The 15998-nt window shown below is 38.1% G+C and overlaps 1 protein-coding gene across 4 annotated transcripts in view; it reads right to left on the bottom strand.

Moving 5' to 3' along the window:
• The window catches only part of FYN (FYN proto-oncogene, Src family tyrosine kinase), a 188852-nt gene that overhangs the window by 32028 nt on the left and 140826 nt on the right, over positions 1–15998 (bottom strand). For 2 of the 4 annotated variants that reach the window (XM_054023093.1, XM_054023094.1), the window contains 4 exons: positions 13024–13122; positions 11718–11821; positions 7650–7799; positions 2993–3157 (listed from right to left, as the gene is read on the bottom strand). In XM_054023093.1, coding sequence (XP_053879068.1) covers positions 2993–3157; positions 7650–7799; positions 11718–11821; positions 13024–13122 — 518 coding nt within the window. Of the gene's footprint in view, positions 1–2389; positions 2546–2992; positions 3158–7649; positions 7800–11717; positions 11822–13023; positions 13123–15998 lie in introns of all 4 variants that reach the window. The other 2 variants (XM_054023095.1, XM_054023096.1) reach the window with 2 other exon arrangements.

Genomic DNA, 15998 nt, shown 5'->3' with positions numbered 1-15998 from the left:
TAGCAGTGATCAGTCCAAGTGAATAGTATGAATAACCCAAAGGCAAAAATGTTTGCACATAGTGTTTGCAGAATTATGACTAAATTAGTAAAAATCAAAGCCTGCTTATGTTCAATTTGAAAAAAAAATTGCGTGTGTGTGGGAAGACTGCTGAGTTTTTTTAAATAAATTGTTCTCTCTGACTACTTGAGTAAACTCTTCTTATTAGTAATCCTGGCTCAGCAGAGTAGCATGTCTCAGTTACATCTTAGCTGCACTTGTAATGCAACCCAGATAAGGTAGTGAAATGCAAGCTGGAAAGAACACTGCTTGACTTTTAGATTTCAGGAAGAATGTTGCAGGGTTGGCAGAAAACGTTACCATCTGTAAAATGGAGTACATTTTATATGGAGTCATTGAGAAACAGAACCACACAGTGCCATTTACAGAGTCACTTCGCGGAATAACCGCACATTTTAAAACACCATGAACATGCACACTAAGGATGGAATCCTAGCCCCATGAAAGTCAATGGAAGTTTTGCCATTGATATCAATGAAGCCAGAATTTTATTCCAACTTCATGCAAAATTAATTGCATGTTATCTATTTACTCTTGACTTATTAAACTATCCCAAGACTCATTCTATCAACCTTTAGGATGTGCACGGTTTGTGTTTTCATTGTAAAAATACTTTATCTTCTGTAAATTTCTCCATTTTAAAAAAATGGAAATAAAAAGGTTGTTTAAAAATCCCTAAAACCTTACTAAAATTTTCATTGAAATAGTTATAATTTTTTTTTTTTACTATGATTCGGTATTTTTATCTGCTATTGAAACCACCACTAGCAGTAACTTTCATTACTGGAGATCTGCTTATGTACAGTATTTTGTCTATAGCTGGCTTGCTATTATTAAAATACATTATTAATAGCAAAACCTGAGTAATTTGTTTTAGTATTTAACCAGCTCTAATTTTATGCTGCTTCAGGGTCTATCATAGATTATTACCACACATTACTTCCTCGTTATTATAGACATATTATTTTTCTTAATTGTGCTTGCATTTCTGTCTGTCTGCTAGCTGCACTGTTCAAAACTGTGACTGCAGTATATTTAAGTACACCTCTACCCCGATATAACGGTGTCCTTGGGAGCCAAAAAATCTTACCGCGTTATAGGTGAAACCACATTATATCGAACTTGCTTCGATCCGCCAGAGCGTGCAGCCCCGCCCCCCCGTAGCACTGCTTTACCATGTTATATTGGGTCGCGTTACATGGGGGGTAGAGGTGTACTTGTATTTGGGACACTTCTTATATTTGCTGTTAGGGTGACCAGACAGCAAATATGAAAAATCAGGACAGGGTGTGTGGGGGGGTAATAGGAGCCTATTTAAGAAAAAGACCCAAAAATCGGGACTGCACCATTCCCACAATCAAAGCAGCTGCAAAGTCCCAGTTTAACCAACTAGTTGAGCTGGATTTACAGCTGCTGTGGGTCACTGCAGCGGTACAAAATAGCTAGCCCACACTGGTCCTACTGGCCCATGATTCTTAGGTAATATCATTGCTAATGATGATGTCGTCTTAACATACTGGAAATCTTTTTTATTGATTTTGATAGGGCTGTGTAGAGTATCATTTAGTGCAAAAACTAACTCACTACTTATAAAATAGCTCTGGTGCCGTATTTTGCTGCTGCTAAGATTTAAAAGTGTACAAATATTTTTTTAAATTATTATTTTATAATCAATAAAAATTGAAGACCAGGTAGCAGGGATTAACTGGGCAAGTGGCAGGAGCAGGGGCACGGCCACTGAATTTACAACTTGCAAAAATCAATTGGTTTCAAAGCAGCTGTGCAGGTCATGACTTTGTCCTCCCAATCCCCAGATTTCTTTACTCAGGGGTTATGAACTGCAAACTAAACTAGCAAAGTCAACGACTGGGAAAGCTATCTTGGCAAAATCAGCTATCCCCATATTCACTCTTATTTTTAAAACAGGGAAAGTGGTTTTAGGGCCTGATCCTGTAAACAATTCCCTGTGTGAGGAACTTTACATATGTATGTGTTTTCAGGGTAAGCTGCTTAATTAACAGTTGTGCTTTACACATTCAGTATTACTTCTATTTCATTATCTTAGTTATTTAGTCATATGAGTAAATTTAAAGCAATTAATAAAATTTAAAGTAATAAATCCCTTATACCAGTAAATGTGAAGGGAAAAAAGTGAACACAATGTTTGCCATAGGGTGATCATAACAGTCAGTCTGATCACATCAACAGATATAAGGTAATACTTCAAACAATTTGATTGTTTTGCTTAAAAATCTCTATTCAAACGGTTTATTTCTTTTAAGATGGCCTTAAAAGATCCATCCAAAACAAAACATATTCTCTGCCTTACCACGCCACACTTCAGCGAAACACCCCTGACCAAGCTTCTGTTCCAGAAATAATGAATCACGTGCAACTTCCCATGCATCTTTAGCCAATCCGACGGTTTGTGGAGTATGATTCGAAGCAATCACAGTTAAGTTAAAACACAAACCATCAGCTTTCTCTATAGGAAAGGAAATTAATAAAAATACTTATAATCCAAAATTATGCATGCATTCAGAAAGATGGAAGGTGATTTGTCCTTCAGTGCCATGTTAAGTTTTTGCAAACACTCATATTTGAAACTGAAGGTAGGGAGTTTATGCCAGCTTGCTAAAAGACCCTTTTTATAATTAAGATTAGAACGTGAGCTTTGATGTATTAGTAAGGCTAGGGTAATTTGTCAAAACTGAAACCTTGCGAAATAACATATATCATCAGTTTTCTTTTGCCATAAATTACTTCAGATGTTTGAAACTAAAAATGTTCAAAGTCAAAGACATGTCTTAAGACATCTTTCCAAATTAAAAAACAATTTTTTTCTCTGGACACTTAACATTTTGACTTCCACCTTCCACCTTGTAATTCCCAAACAGGAAGACTATTTTAAAATAATAGTTTCACTCCATACCCATCCATACTTCCCCAAACTGCCCATTTCCCAGTCTCTTGATCAACTGTAGGGATTCTCGTGGAATTTCCCAGACATCTTTGGTTTTGACAGATAGATCAGTAAGCCTTGGCATTCCTTTATGACAGGGGACTACTAAGCGGCAGCAAAGACCCGCAGCTCTCTCTGACGAAGCAGAAATGCAGCAAACAGCAAAGAGGAAAGAAAAAAGTTTGACACATGAAACAAAAATAGTAAGCATAAAAACAATGCTACTTACAACAGCTGTTAGTAGCATAACAAAGCATCTTTGAAGATTAGAAATTGAACACTGGAACATATTCACTTGCGACAGAACAGGAAATATTTTAGTACCTGCTTCTACACTCTTGAACTGAAGCTGATTGCCAATTGTTTTCTTACTTGAGGTAATGCCCTGGTATACTAACTCAGGATTTGTTCCCAATACTGCAATAATGCATGTTCATAATTAATTGGTGCAGTATAGATTAATATATTTATTTAAAAATACCCAATGGTAACCCATAAACTGGTTTATTTATACACTTCACGTGAAATTGAATTACAAAAAAATTAGTAAAGATTGTTTCCATTTTTCTGAAGACCATTGAATGACAAAAAATTGGCAGGCACTTTATGGCATTGTAGGTTTTTATATTGCATTCAGCTCTGTGTAATGGCCACCATATTGGCATACACAACAGGGAAAGAACTGTGAACCTCTAGACCTACAAGCACGAGCTAACAGACGTATTGGAGCATAAGCTTTCGTGGGTGAATACCCACTTCCGAAGTGGGTATTCACCCACGAAAGCTTATGCTCCAATATGTCTGTTAGTCTATAAGGTGCCACAGGACTCTTTGTTGCTTTTTACAGATCCAGACTAACACAGCTACCCCTCTGATACTTAAGCATGAGCTGTTATAGCTTCAACTATAGCTCTGTAGACAGAGGCTGTAATAACCCATGTGCTCTGTAGATCAACCTACCCACTGGTAGGTTACATCTGCTCCTTTTTGGACAGATTAACACTACTCCTCATTGTAACCTTACTGAAAACTGACTAGCAGCAGACAGGATTGGAACAGGAATGACTCCAATTCATACAATTTTAGGCTCCCTATTCTATTATTAATAATCATTATGATTTATATATTGCTGTAAAGGCACATTGCACTTCCCAAAACAGATCGGACAAGAAGGATCCCTGCCCAGATTACATTTACACTTTAACACAGAGACAATAGAACAGGGCAAGGTAGTAGATCACTATTAAACTTAAATTTTCATTCACTTTTGCAACATTCCCTTCTAGGCAGATGAGAAGTTTGTGCACCAGAATGAAATGGGAGGGGTAGAGGCAAAACAAAGCTCTGCCTTCTCAGCTGAAACATCATGGGATAGCAGGAGCTCTCTTTAGGTAGCTGAAGTGGTTTTGCAGAAAACGAAAGGAGAAAGTTTGTACCTCTTTTAGCAAACCATCAAAGACTGCAAATCAGGGAACCTGAGCCAGCAAGTCAGCCTGTTCATTTGGAAGCACCTCCACTGGGAAGGTAAGAATAATGGCTACTCAATAAGTGTTTCTTTAGATGTTTGGAAGCCTCTGCATGAGCTTGGGTGGCTGCAAAAGGGAATTTAGGGATCTCATGGTCTTCTGCTCTCCTTTAATAGAGAGGAACCTGTCAGTGCCAGCATCAAAGACATATTTGCTGCTCCATGGAAACAGACACCGAATGCCTAAGAATAGACCAGACCCACTTTTTCATGAATAGCCCGTCACTCCGAATGTTATGGCATGGGTGACTGGAATTCAAGTGCCCTGTTAGTGGAAAGTCTGTCTGACTTTAGGCCATCCTGAGTAAGAGCTGGTATTATCTTAGTACCCTTGATCCCTTAGGTTTATCCATGAAACTCAAGGTATTGTACCAGGGATGAGAAGAAATGCCTTGGACCTAAGGGTAGTTATCGTTGTTTAGTGTAAAATCACCTTGAGCATAAGTTATAACCACTCTCTCAGGTAGGCCCATCAGGAAGAAGGAAGAAGAGAAAGCAGGGCAGGGCAGGAATATGGCACACAGAAAACAGAGCATGGATATAACATACAGAAAAACCCCCATGAAAGCTTTTCTTAAAACATGCACTGTTCAAAAAACTTTCATAAAATACATTTGAGTCACTTATTATGAAAAGCTAATACAAGAATTTTCTTAAAAATACATGCTTCTATTTTAAAATATGCCTATTGAAAGGTATGTTGACCTTTTACATAAATAGTAGTCAGCGTGTTCAGAGCTTAGGCCTTTAAGTAATAAGTATTGTATATACAATTTGAAGCTAATCATGGAAGATGAAACAATGCATCTTGCACTGCTGGCTAGAGGAAAAAGGTACAATTTCATTAATTATTATGCAATGAAAAGATGTTGAAGGACAGATGAAATATAACCTCCCTCCCAAATGAAGTACTGCAGGAATCATCTTCACTTTTTTTTTTTTTTGAATCAGCCATTAGTATTTTATATAAATAAAATATGGAGAGTGCTGTATATGTAACACTCAGTGGAAAAATATAGGCAATATAGTATACATAAATGTATACGGAAGTATGAGTACACATTTCAGGTAAATTATTTCTCTCTCTGTCTTTAATGACACTTTCAGGCAGTCAAAAATTAACATGGAGCACTCCTTGCTCCATACTTTGCTGTAACCTGCTATATATCAGCACTTGCTAAGTTACAAATGTAACTTTGGCAAAAACTTTTACCACAATAAAATATTACCTTTAATAAGCTCTGCATCAATCCCATGTAACATTTTTGGCCAAATCAACTCAAAGTGCTTTAAACTGGTTTCTTCAGTTGCTTGTTAGTACTAGTGACCAATTGGTACAAATTAATGTTGTCAATGTCAAAAGGTTGTGCAGGATGTGGAATGATTATATGCTTTTTAATTAAAGTGCATGGTGCTGAAACAAGCCAATTAAGAGTAATTTAGAGAAGCATGCGGCTCACTTTTGTGCCTTGTGCCAGCTAGGGGGTGGCCCTTCACAATTATTGCCCATCCTGCCATGCCTGAGGGTCACATTTAATATTGGTGATTACAAACCTTAGGGGAAACAGATTCTTTCTGTATTAAAAGCATGGCATAGCCTGAGAGGGATAGATAATGAGATAGGAGAGCCTTTCACCTTGCTGAATTAAATCCAGTCTAGGAAGGTGGTGCCAGAAAGTTATTACTATTTAACATCTGTCAGATGGCCTGTGTAAAATGAGTTTGTGGTCTCAATCCACTTTCCATTAAAAAGTGGTGACAACACAATGCATCACCACAACAATTAATTAGCAGAGGCATGTTGGTAGTTTTGCATGGGGGTCAAGGACTGAATGGGCATGGAGACTGTACTATTTTCCCACCCCACTGTTCAGGCAGAGTGGCAGGGTTGTGTGGGGAAGGCTACACTACAGCTGTTCATGAGCTACCCGGTCTGCAGCTAAACAGAGGACTTGTGCCCTAAATACACACAAACACAGAGTATGATATTCAAAAGGACTCCATGTTGGCTCCACTCTGCTTCTAAGGGCCCATCTACCCAAACCATTAGTTTTCAGCAAGCTGGGGCATTAATCTACACCACACTAGCCTGCCAAGGACCAACTGTCCACCTGCACGCTGCTGACATGCATTAACAGCTCATCAGTTCCCTTTGATCTAGTCCCATTTCTAAGAGGACTAGATCAAAGTGCACTAACGAACTTGTTAACGTGCATCAGCCCTGGACAGACAGTTTGCAGCATGTGGGGTGGATTCACATCCCACTTTGCTATGAACTAAACGTTTGTGTAGACAAGCCCTTAGCCAGTGGGAATTTTAACACTGATTTCAATAAGAGAAGAGCTAGGCCAATGCTGAGTACTTCTGAAAAAAAGTGCACCCTTATTAATTTTTTCTACAAAAAGAAAAGTATTTACCTTTAAAAAAACTGAATTGGCATTATGTGCAGTAGCAACACTGGTTAAAGCCAATCAGAAAATAAAGCAAAAGTGATGAAATGGGAAGTGGCTAAATTACAAAGGGAGTCAAAACGTCAGATCTGAATGACCCCGTGCTCTTATAGATTCTGAATCAAAATACTGATCTGATTTTGCTGTTGACCACTAACTCAGTTATAGATATGAATTTTGTTGTTCAAGCTCATCTGTAGTCTAAACCCTGGTAATTGCAAAATTCTTTTTGTTCAGAGAACAAGATGTATCCAGTGCAAATAAGTGAGTTTAAAAAATAATGATTGAAATGCCATGTACCAAGCAGGAATTATTTGGATAATTGTATCACTAGGAAGTTCCCCATAGCCCTGTCCCATAGTCATGCAGTTCACAAAGTACGTAACTTAGATGAGTGCACAAATGCGCTTTGGGGATTTTAGAAAGTAAAAATAACAGGAGAACAGATGAAATTTCACTGCCTATGTACCTTATGAATGGTGTGTAAAACTGCTTATAAATAATGGGAAATGGATAATAAAGATGCACTGCAGTGAATGAGTCACTTAATAAAAAGACTCCTTAGGACATCTTACAGAGAGAGGCGAGGTCAACAGCAAACATTTTTGTTTTGCAACAGCTGAAAGAATCAGATATTTATCTGCAAAGTTACCTGAATAATGCTGAACTAGCTGCTGAAGAGTTTCAAACTGTGCCCTAGTTGTGATATAATATCCGCCACTGTCAAGTTTACGAATCTTATAATGTTTGACATGGTCTCCTTTCATATCATCCCAATCACGAATAGACAGGGAATAGGCACCTGTTCAAAGTCAGGAGAAAAAAAAAAAAGTATAAGCAGTCGTTTTTAGGCAATTTTTTAAAAAGTGTCAGTCACTTATTATTAGACAAAATAGACACTGCACAGAAATAGCAAATATTGTACACCTCTACCCGATATAACTCTGTCCTCAGGAGCCAAAAAATCTTACTGAGTTATAGATGAAACCGCATTATATCAAACTTGCTTTGATCTGCCAGAGCGCGCAGCCCCGCTCCCCTGGAGTGCTGCTTTACCGCGTTATATCCGAATTCGTGTTATATCGGATCGCGTTATACCGGGGTAGAGGGGTACTTTAAATAAGAACTGGTGAGCCTAACAAACTTATAGTGAGTGCCATTAATCTCTTAGGCCCAGATTATCATTTACACAAAGTCCCCTTTACACTGGTCTAGCAGAAATGAGGGGCCTTTGTGTAAATGAGAATTTATGTCTTAATATTTACTCGTTGAGGTTGTTAAATTTACTTTCCCAATTTTAAGTGTCAGGTTACACTGCAAATACTGTGGTTTAGGTAAATGGCAAAATATGGTAAATGTTGAGATTTTCATGGCACCTGCTGGAGACAGTGCTTTTCATCCAGAAGAATCTCAAATTGCTTTTCAAACATTAACAACCAATTAATAAACTTTAAATGCAGCAATCACTTTGTCCACTACTGCAGTGCAGCCATCTTGGAGAGAGAAAACATGGCAACATTAAGCAAGAACACAGACATGCAAGAATGATGCCCATTGACCATGTCTCTCCAAACCCACAGTAGGACTATAGGCATTAGACAGAATGGAAAGCAGACATACAAATCTGTCCTCTTCCTTATCAGAGGTGACAACATATCCTACGGCATGAACCAGTTTTCTGACTAAAAGATTAGTGACTTCAGAACTGAAGGAGCTGAGATGATGCATCTTTATTGAAAGCTTAAAGGAGACTGTGTCCACACAGAATTGATTCAAGCTCATGAGAACCTGCACTGTAATAAACTCTATTGTTCTGGTGTCATTTTTCCTCCTCATAAATGAAGAGGCAATCAGGAATATGCTGGTGGAAGCTGCCCTTTTTTTATAGTTTCAGTCTGCCCAATACATGGGATGGGTCACTACAGCCACCAGGCTTGATGAAAAACAATACTGATTGGCTGTCCATTAGAACTAATTGTACCTTTTGGGACAACCTATAGATTAACTCCTTTCAGCAGTATCACTGGCAAAACGGTGCTTAAAAGCAGCTATGCAACCAGCTTTTCTGCTGGAAAGTATCTCCCCAGCTCCAACCTGAGACAAGTGCAAGGAGGAGTCAGATATAGAATTTAAAAATTCCTTTGGTCATATTGGATTGCAACAGACTTCCTGTGAGCTGTTCACCACAGATTTGAGCTCCAGTGAGCAAGACCCTCATAGGGCACGTCTGCACTGCAAAGAAAAACTTGCGGTGCCGAGTCTCAGAGCCCAGATCAATTGGCTTAGGCTGAGGGGCTAAAAGTAGCAGTGTAGACGTTCCTGCTCAGGCTGGAGCCTGGCCTCAGAGACTCTCACTATCACTGAGTTTTGAGAATGTCAACATTGCTATTTTTAGCTCTGCAGCCCGAGCTAATTGACTTGGGCTCTGGGACTTGGTACAGCAGGCTTTTCTTTGCAGTGTAGACACACCCTGAGCCTGCTGCAAGAGCTCTCAAACTCCTGTTATTCATCCTTTAGGATTAGGAAAAACACCACCTGGAAAACTGCCGATGTTTATATACATTTGATTCTGTTTTGTAAGAGAAGGAGACATACTCAGGAGGAGAAAAAGATTTTTGTTAGCATGGAGCAAAAATTGTACATTTAGGAGCTTATTTTTCTGAAGAGATTTCCCTATTGAGATAAATACATCTCTACAAGTTGAGTTCAGAGATTCTTTTTTAAAATAGTTTGGGGGCCAGGGGAATAAACCTGCTCTCAAGCTATGCTTTGTAATGACATTTTTACCTCAGAGTCCTACTCATGCAAGCTTTCCAGGCATAGTTCTTTACCTAGATATTAGGCTTTTGTAAGACTTGCACCACTGGCAACATCTGTATTCTCCTTAGTCACACTCACTATCTGATTAGTATTTTAGATTCTTTAGAAAAATGTAAACATAGTCTTAGGCTCCAGTCCTGCAATCGGATCTGTGTGTACAGACCCTTGTGGAGTCCCACTGACCTCAGATCCAATGGAAGGACTGGAGAATCTTCATGTATTTCATTGTTCAGTAACCTACAGTGTACTTACTAACTGGGCAATAAGGGACAAATACACACATAGATGTATGGATAAATATTAACATATACACAAACATACAACATTTATGAACTTTAAAAAAACAACCCAAAACACATAAAACAAACAGCATGGAGGAGGGGAGAATGATCATACAGACAAGTAGTGATGACATGTCTGGGGAGTCAGGCATTGAAAGGATGAGATGACAGGTTTGATTTATTTATTTTCAAAGTGGGGGGAGTGGGAAAGCTTGACCAAAGAGGGTTAAACTCACTGCTGAAGTCATCGAGCTTAATACTTTTAACGTGATCCTGGCTGATTCATAGATTTTAAGACCAGAAGAGACCATTATGATCATTTTGTCTGACCATTATAACACAGGCCATAGATTTTCAGTGATTCCTACATCAAGTCCATAAGTTCTTGTTGAGATAGAGTGCATGAAAGTCTTGATTTAAAGACTCCAAGAGATGGAGAATCCACCACTCCATCCTCCTATTTTATTCTTTGATCTGAATGGCAAGTTGGCTATATTTTCTCTTTCACCATCTTCCTGAGATGCTCCATGGATGAGTCGGGAAATAGAAATGTTGACAATGGACATGAAATTAAATAAAACAACACAAAACCCCTCCATCTTCAACAGAAGCCTGTCCTGCTGCTGTAGAAAGCCTCAACAAAGTCATGCAGCAAAGAAAATGACATTGATGTTATAAGCACATCTCTGACTGTTTACCCCCATGTTAAGGTGTTTTTGTTTCTCCTAGAAAGCTCTAAGAGAAAAAACAGATTCAGCTAAAGGAAATAGTGTGGATGTTCTGAAAAACTATCATTCTGCAAACAAGGTCAAATAACTATTGTTCAGAACTATACATAAATCTACTCCTGAAGGGTAGAAGCATGCTTATAACAGTCAAGTTTTCAAACTGTAGCCTAGGGTGTCATGCTCTCCATATTTTAATCAGGAGTCAGTGACGTGGAACGTCTAGAAGCTATACGGCTATAGAGACTATGAAGACTGTACCTTGACCCTGGTTGCTACACTACGGGCACTTGTATCTGGCTGCTACACTAAGGGCAAGCTGCAGCGTAATAGCATGGGAAGCTATCCTTTTGAAGCAACAGAATATCAACTCTGACTTTCCATTTGGAATTAGGGGCTCTGAAGGAATGATTTGGCACTTGCACCTGAATTATTAAACAGGATGTATCATATAATGAGAGGTCAGCTTGAAAGATATAAATGGTGCTTCTCTTCTAAGTCCTGTCAACAATCTTAGCTCTACCCACTCATGATGCCAACTCTCCACACAATGCTCCTCCTTTTCACATGTTTCTGAAATACTTGAATTTAAAATTGTTAAAAAATTTCTGTGAAATTAAAATTCTAAAGAGATGAGGAAAGTATGGAGAAACACTACCCCCCCAAAACCCCTTACTTATATCCATATGAGAAGGTGAGATTTGAAATTTTAATTGTACAGAAATAAATAATGGTTTTCACTGAATTGAGTTGTAGTGATCACTGCAGTCTGACTAGGTGATATCTTTCTATCTCGGTTTCATTCACAAGAGAATCTTGCTGACTTGTCATAACCATGAGCTACAATTTCTGTCTTACACTTACCATTAGTATTCATAGAACTGGCCATCTTACCTTTGGTGGTTTCACTTTCACGGATAAGGAAGGTACCTCGTGGGTTTCCAAATGACAACAGCTGTCTCTCAGCATCTTTTCGGCCAAGTTTGCCAAAGTACCACCTTAAAAACATAAGAGGAGGTAAGAAAAATGCTAGATAGGATGCTCAGTAGGGTCAATCGACTTGCAAAGCTCCAAAATAGTAGATCATTGAAGAAAATTACAGATCCCTCTATTCGATCCATTGTGGTCCTCATACTTTAGGCTTTACCCTGGAACACAAGTGACAGGTAGTGCCATAGAAAGTCTGAAAGAAGTAGCCTCTCTTTGGGTTTGGAAAGGTGATCCACATCCACCTCAAGCCTCTGATAATTGCTGATATACAGTGCTTGCCAGAATTTAGACCATTGCATATAGTGGATAGAATGAATGAAAAAAAGGTTGAACACATTTTAAAATGTGCTGCCACTGGAAAGAGAGCTGCAATCAGACTAACTTCTGAGTCAACAGTATATTTTACATTTTGTTTTAAATTGCAGTATAACAGTTTATTGACCCGTGGCTTCTTGATTATACACCCATTTTATCAAAGGCCAATTTTTCTCTTGCACCAGAGCTAAGAAAAATGAATAGAAAGACCAGATACAACCTAAGAGCGTACAGTTTTTTCATGATTCTGTAGGTACTTATGCTCTAAATGCCATTGTGCTAGATTAATTTATTTTTTCTTAGCACCCAATAATTTAAATTTGTTTGAAATAAAAAAACTCATTAAAATAAGGCAATTTCGCAATATAACTTTTGTGCTTGGTGTTTCAAATACTGATTGCTCTAACGGCACAACATGCTGATTATGAAATAAATATAGGTCTAAAATGAAGTTCATGGGTTCTTGAAGTGTCAGTCCACAGAGGCTATAGACCCAGCAAACCATGCTTTATTGCCTGCTGTAGACTCTGTGGGCCATCATCCCACATTAAAAATTATGGTTGATACAATCTGCCCTGTTTTATGTAAATTACTTGTTCCTGGGGCACTGGCAAGTTAGTTTGGGCAACTCTGGTCTGAAGCAAGAAACTGGTTAGAACAACAGAACAAGGTCTGCTTCATTTGCTGTGATTCCTTCCATTTTGTTTTGACATTGAAAAATGGCTGAGTTTGTGCTCCTTTTGTTACTAATTACCTAATTATTTATCAGTGCAGCTGAAAACTGAAATAAAAATGATGTAAGTCTCTTGAAAATCACTACAATCAATCAACTCAAATTCTTAAATCTCCTTCAATTACAGTGTTAATATCTCTTTAGAATGAAAAGGAAACATACTCCTCTGCTTGGATGGAGTCGACTGGAGCCACATAATTACTGGGAATGTAACCAGTTTCTCCCGTTGTCAAGGAACGTGCCTCCCACCAGTCTCCTTCACTGAAGAAATAGAGGTGAGAAAGTCAGAGTGAAAAATACAGTTGCAAAGAAAATTATTTGACTGTTAAAGCATGAAGCTGTAGGTAATGCTAAGAATTAATAACAACTCACACTTTTATCACATAGGCATTTTGGAGAGAGAGAATGTGGTACCATTATAAGCCAAATTAAGACACTTACCCCATGCACCTATTTACATTTTTTTTTAAATTAGTGTTCAGAAGTATAGTTTTTCAAATTCAGCACAGTGGCATAAATGGCTGTTTATTTCCACTCCAATCACCCTCAGTAAGGGCTGAGTTTGACTTGGAGTGTGGAATAATTGGTGTGGGGCCTCTTGTGAGGACCCTGAAATGAAATATCAGATCCAAACTTTTGGGAAAGTTTGAGTCGCGTCCATCTCTAACCATAATAGGAACATCCACACCTTAAGTGGGATGCATCTGATGGATACTCAAGAATGTAACAAGGCCATTTACTTGCCTTGTTACCCAATCTGCAGCTTGGGATAGCCTCTGAAAATTGAGCTCTGTGTTGCTTCTCCTGGTCACCAACAAAGCTATTTTAAATTATAAATGAGTTGGCTACATTTTTAAATCATTGTGCAAGCCACTTCTCCCAAACCTTTCAAAAGGAAGAAAAACAGGGCCATCTCAGTGCAGTGACTGCCCCCTCCCACACAACTTCAGTTTATATCAATAATAGGCAGATGTATAGCATGAAAACAAGAGATGGCCCTTAGAAGAAAATCTGCTGTAATGAAATGCAATAGCTTTAGAAAATATTTATTTCTCAGCTTTTTACAGGTTGGGATGATTCATGGTTTAGAGGTCTGAACACAACATTGGGATCCAGATACTCCTGACTAATTCCATTTCGAACAAAGGCTACCTCTACCCTGCGCCAGAGGGTGGACTACAGGGGAGTGAATCACAGAGCTCACCAAAGCACTGTAATTGTCCTGTGTGGACACTGCTGGTTCGATCTAAAAGGTACCTAGTTTGCATTAAAATGGCCCTCTTTCAAATAGGACGATGTTATCACAAAGTAGGTATCTTTTCGTTAGCATCAGCAATGTCCACTCAGGGCAGTTAGATCTCAACACTTTGGTGCACTCTACAATTCTCATTCCTGTAGTCCACACTCTGGCACAGTGTAGCCAAACTAAAGATTTCTCTTTGTGGCTTTGGACAGTTTATAAACTCTGTTTCTATTTCCAAATCTGTAAAATGGAGATTTAATTAAATTATATAGAATCAACAACTGTGAACTAAAAACTTTAAAGCTTCCAATAAGCAAACGGGAACTACAGAAATCAAATATGGGCAATGCTGTTTTGAACAAGCATTTAAATTATATGAAGATGAACTATTTTAAAGCTATTTCTCTGTGAACTAGTTTCTGAGAGAACTTGTAAAATGCTTCATAAGACAGCTCAGAAAACAGCTGAACTTAGTCAAACAGATGTTCTTTTTCATCTTTTGAGCTATTGATTTGTAATCTTAAAAAAAAAATCCATATTCTGTTATTAATTTTATGAGTGTGATTCCCGCCCCCGGTCTGTTTTCAGTAGGTTGCAGGCAATCTCATCCATAACACAATCTTTATTCTAGAAATTTTGGTTAACACTAACTTGGGTACCTAAAATGATCCACCTAAATAGAAGTACCTGGTTTTCAGGAGTTGTTGAGCACACACAGATATCACTGACTTCATAGAAGCTGTGGGTGTTCAGCAACTCTGAAAATTGGGCCACTTCTGTTTATGTGCCTAACTTTAGGCAGTCAAAGTTTGAAAATCTTGTCCTGTGTCGCCATATAAAATATTTTTGGGAAATGACAAAAAGCTTTTATTAATAAATACAATTAAAATCCTCTATGAAATCGTTGTTTCTATTATTGCATAACAGAGATGTATTAGTTATTTTTTATTTCCAATGTATTATTGCACGTAAATTCCACTAGATGGAGGTATTTTATCGTATCCATAAATATTACATAGTGTATGTCATAAAATGTTCCAAAAGAGAAAAACATAAATCTTTCTCAATGTGCTGGTGAGGAGGGGAATTAAATTACATTTTATCTCAACCTACATCAAATCCAACATTAATTTTAGGGATCCATGAAATAGCTCAGATAAAGTTTATTACTGACCTGAACTTTCACCCAGAAGATTAACCAGACCTGAACCTCTTTTAGATTGAAAAAGAAATCTGTTCAATTGAAAACAAAACCAACTCATTTTTGTGCACCTGTGTGCTTCATGATTCCAAGCAGCAGCAGAAGAGCACAAAAGAGGCTTATCTTGCATTATATCCAGCCTGAACAGGAACATAACAAAAGTATGAATTCTCACAACAAAGCCTGTTCTTGTAAGCTTTCCATCCTGATTTTCAACATTCCAAGAGTGTGGTTAGATATTGAAGGTTCTGAGCATGTAGGGCCTAATCCTGATGGTTACTGAGCACCCAACAACTCCTAAGGCAGTCAACGGGTAGCAGATTTTCTCTCTAGAAAACCTTCCTCCACACAATATGTACCAACATCATAATGCATGCATTGCTACCATTCATGAGTGGGTGGAATCTGTTCTTTTACTCCGTCCTACAATGACGCCAAATAATATAGCTTACTGTGAGCTCCCATTGACTTCATTAAGTGGAATGTTTAAGGAATTTATAATAGACTGATTTTTTTGAGAGTTTCAAGCCATGATATAGCTTGCGGCAAGGCTTCAAGGCTAGGATAGCACCAGGCAATGTGAAAAAAGGGGATAATATAAAATCTTTTGTCAGATTTTTTTTGCAATTGCTAATTTAGAAGTGGAGATGTTTTTAAACTGCTGCTCTCTTTACAAGTCTTAACTGAGGCTTC

This window comes from Malaclemys terrapin, chromosome 3 (assembly GCF_027887155.1).
Source record: "Malaclemys terrapin pileata isolate rMalTer1 chromosome 3, rMalTer1.hap1, whole genome shotgun sequence".
NCBI lineage: Eukaryota > Metazoa > Chordata > Testudines > Emydidae > Malaclemys > Malaclemys terrapin.
Note: the sequence above shows the minus strand (reverse complement) of the source record. Positions and strands in the feature narration are given on the sequence as shown.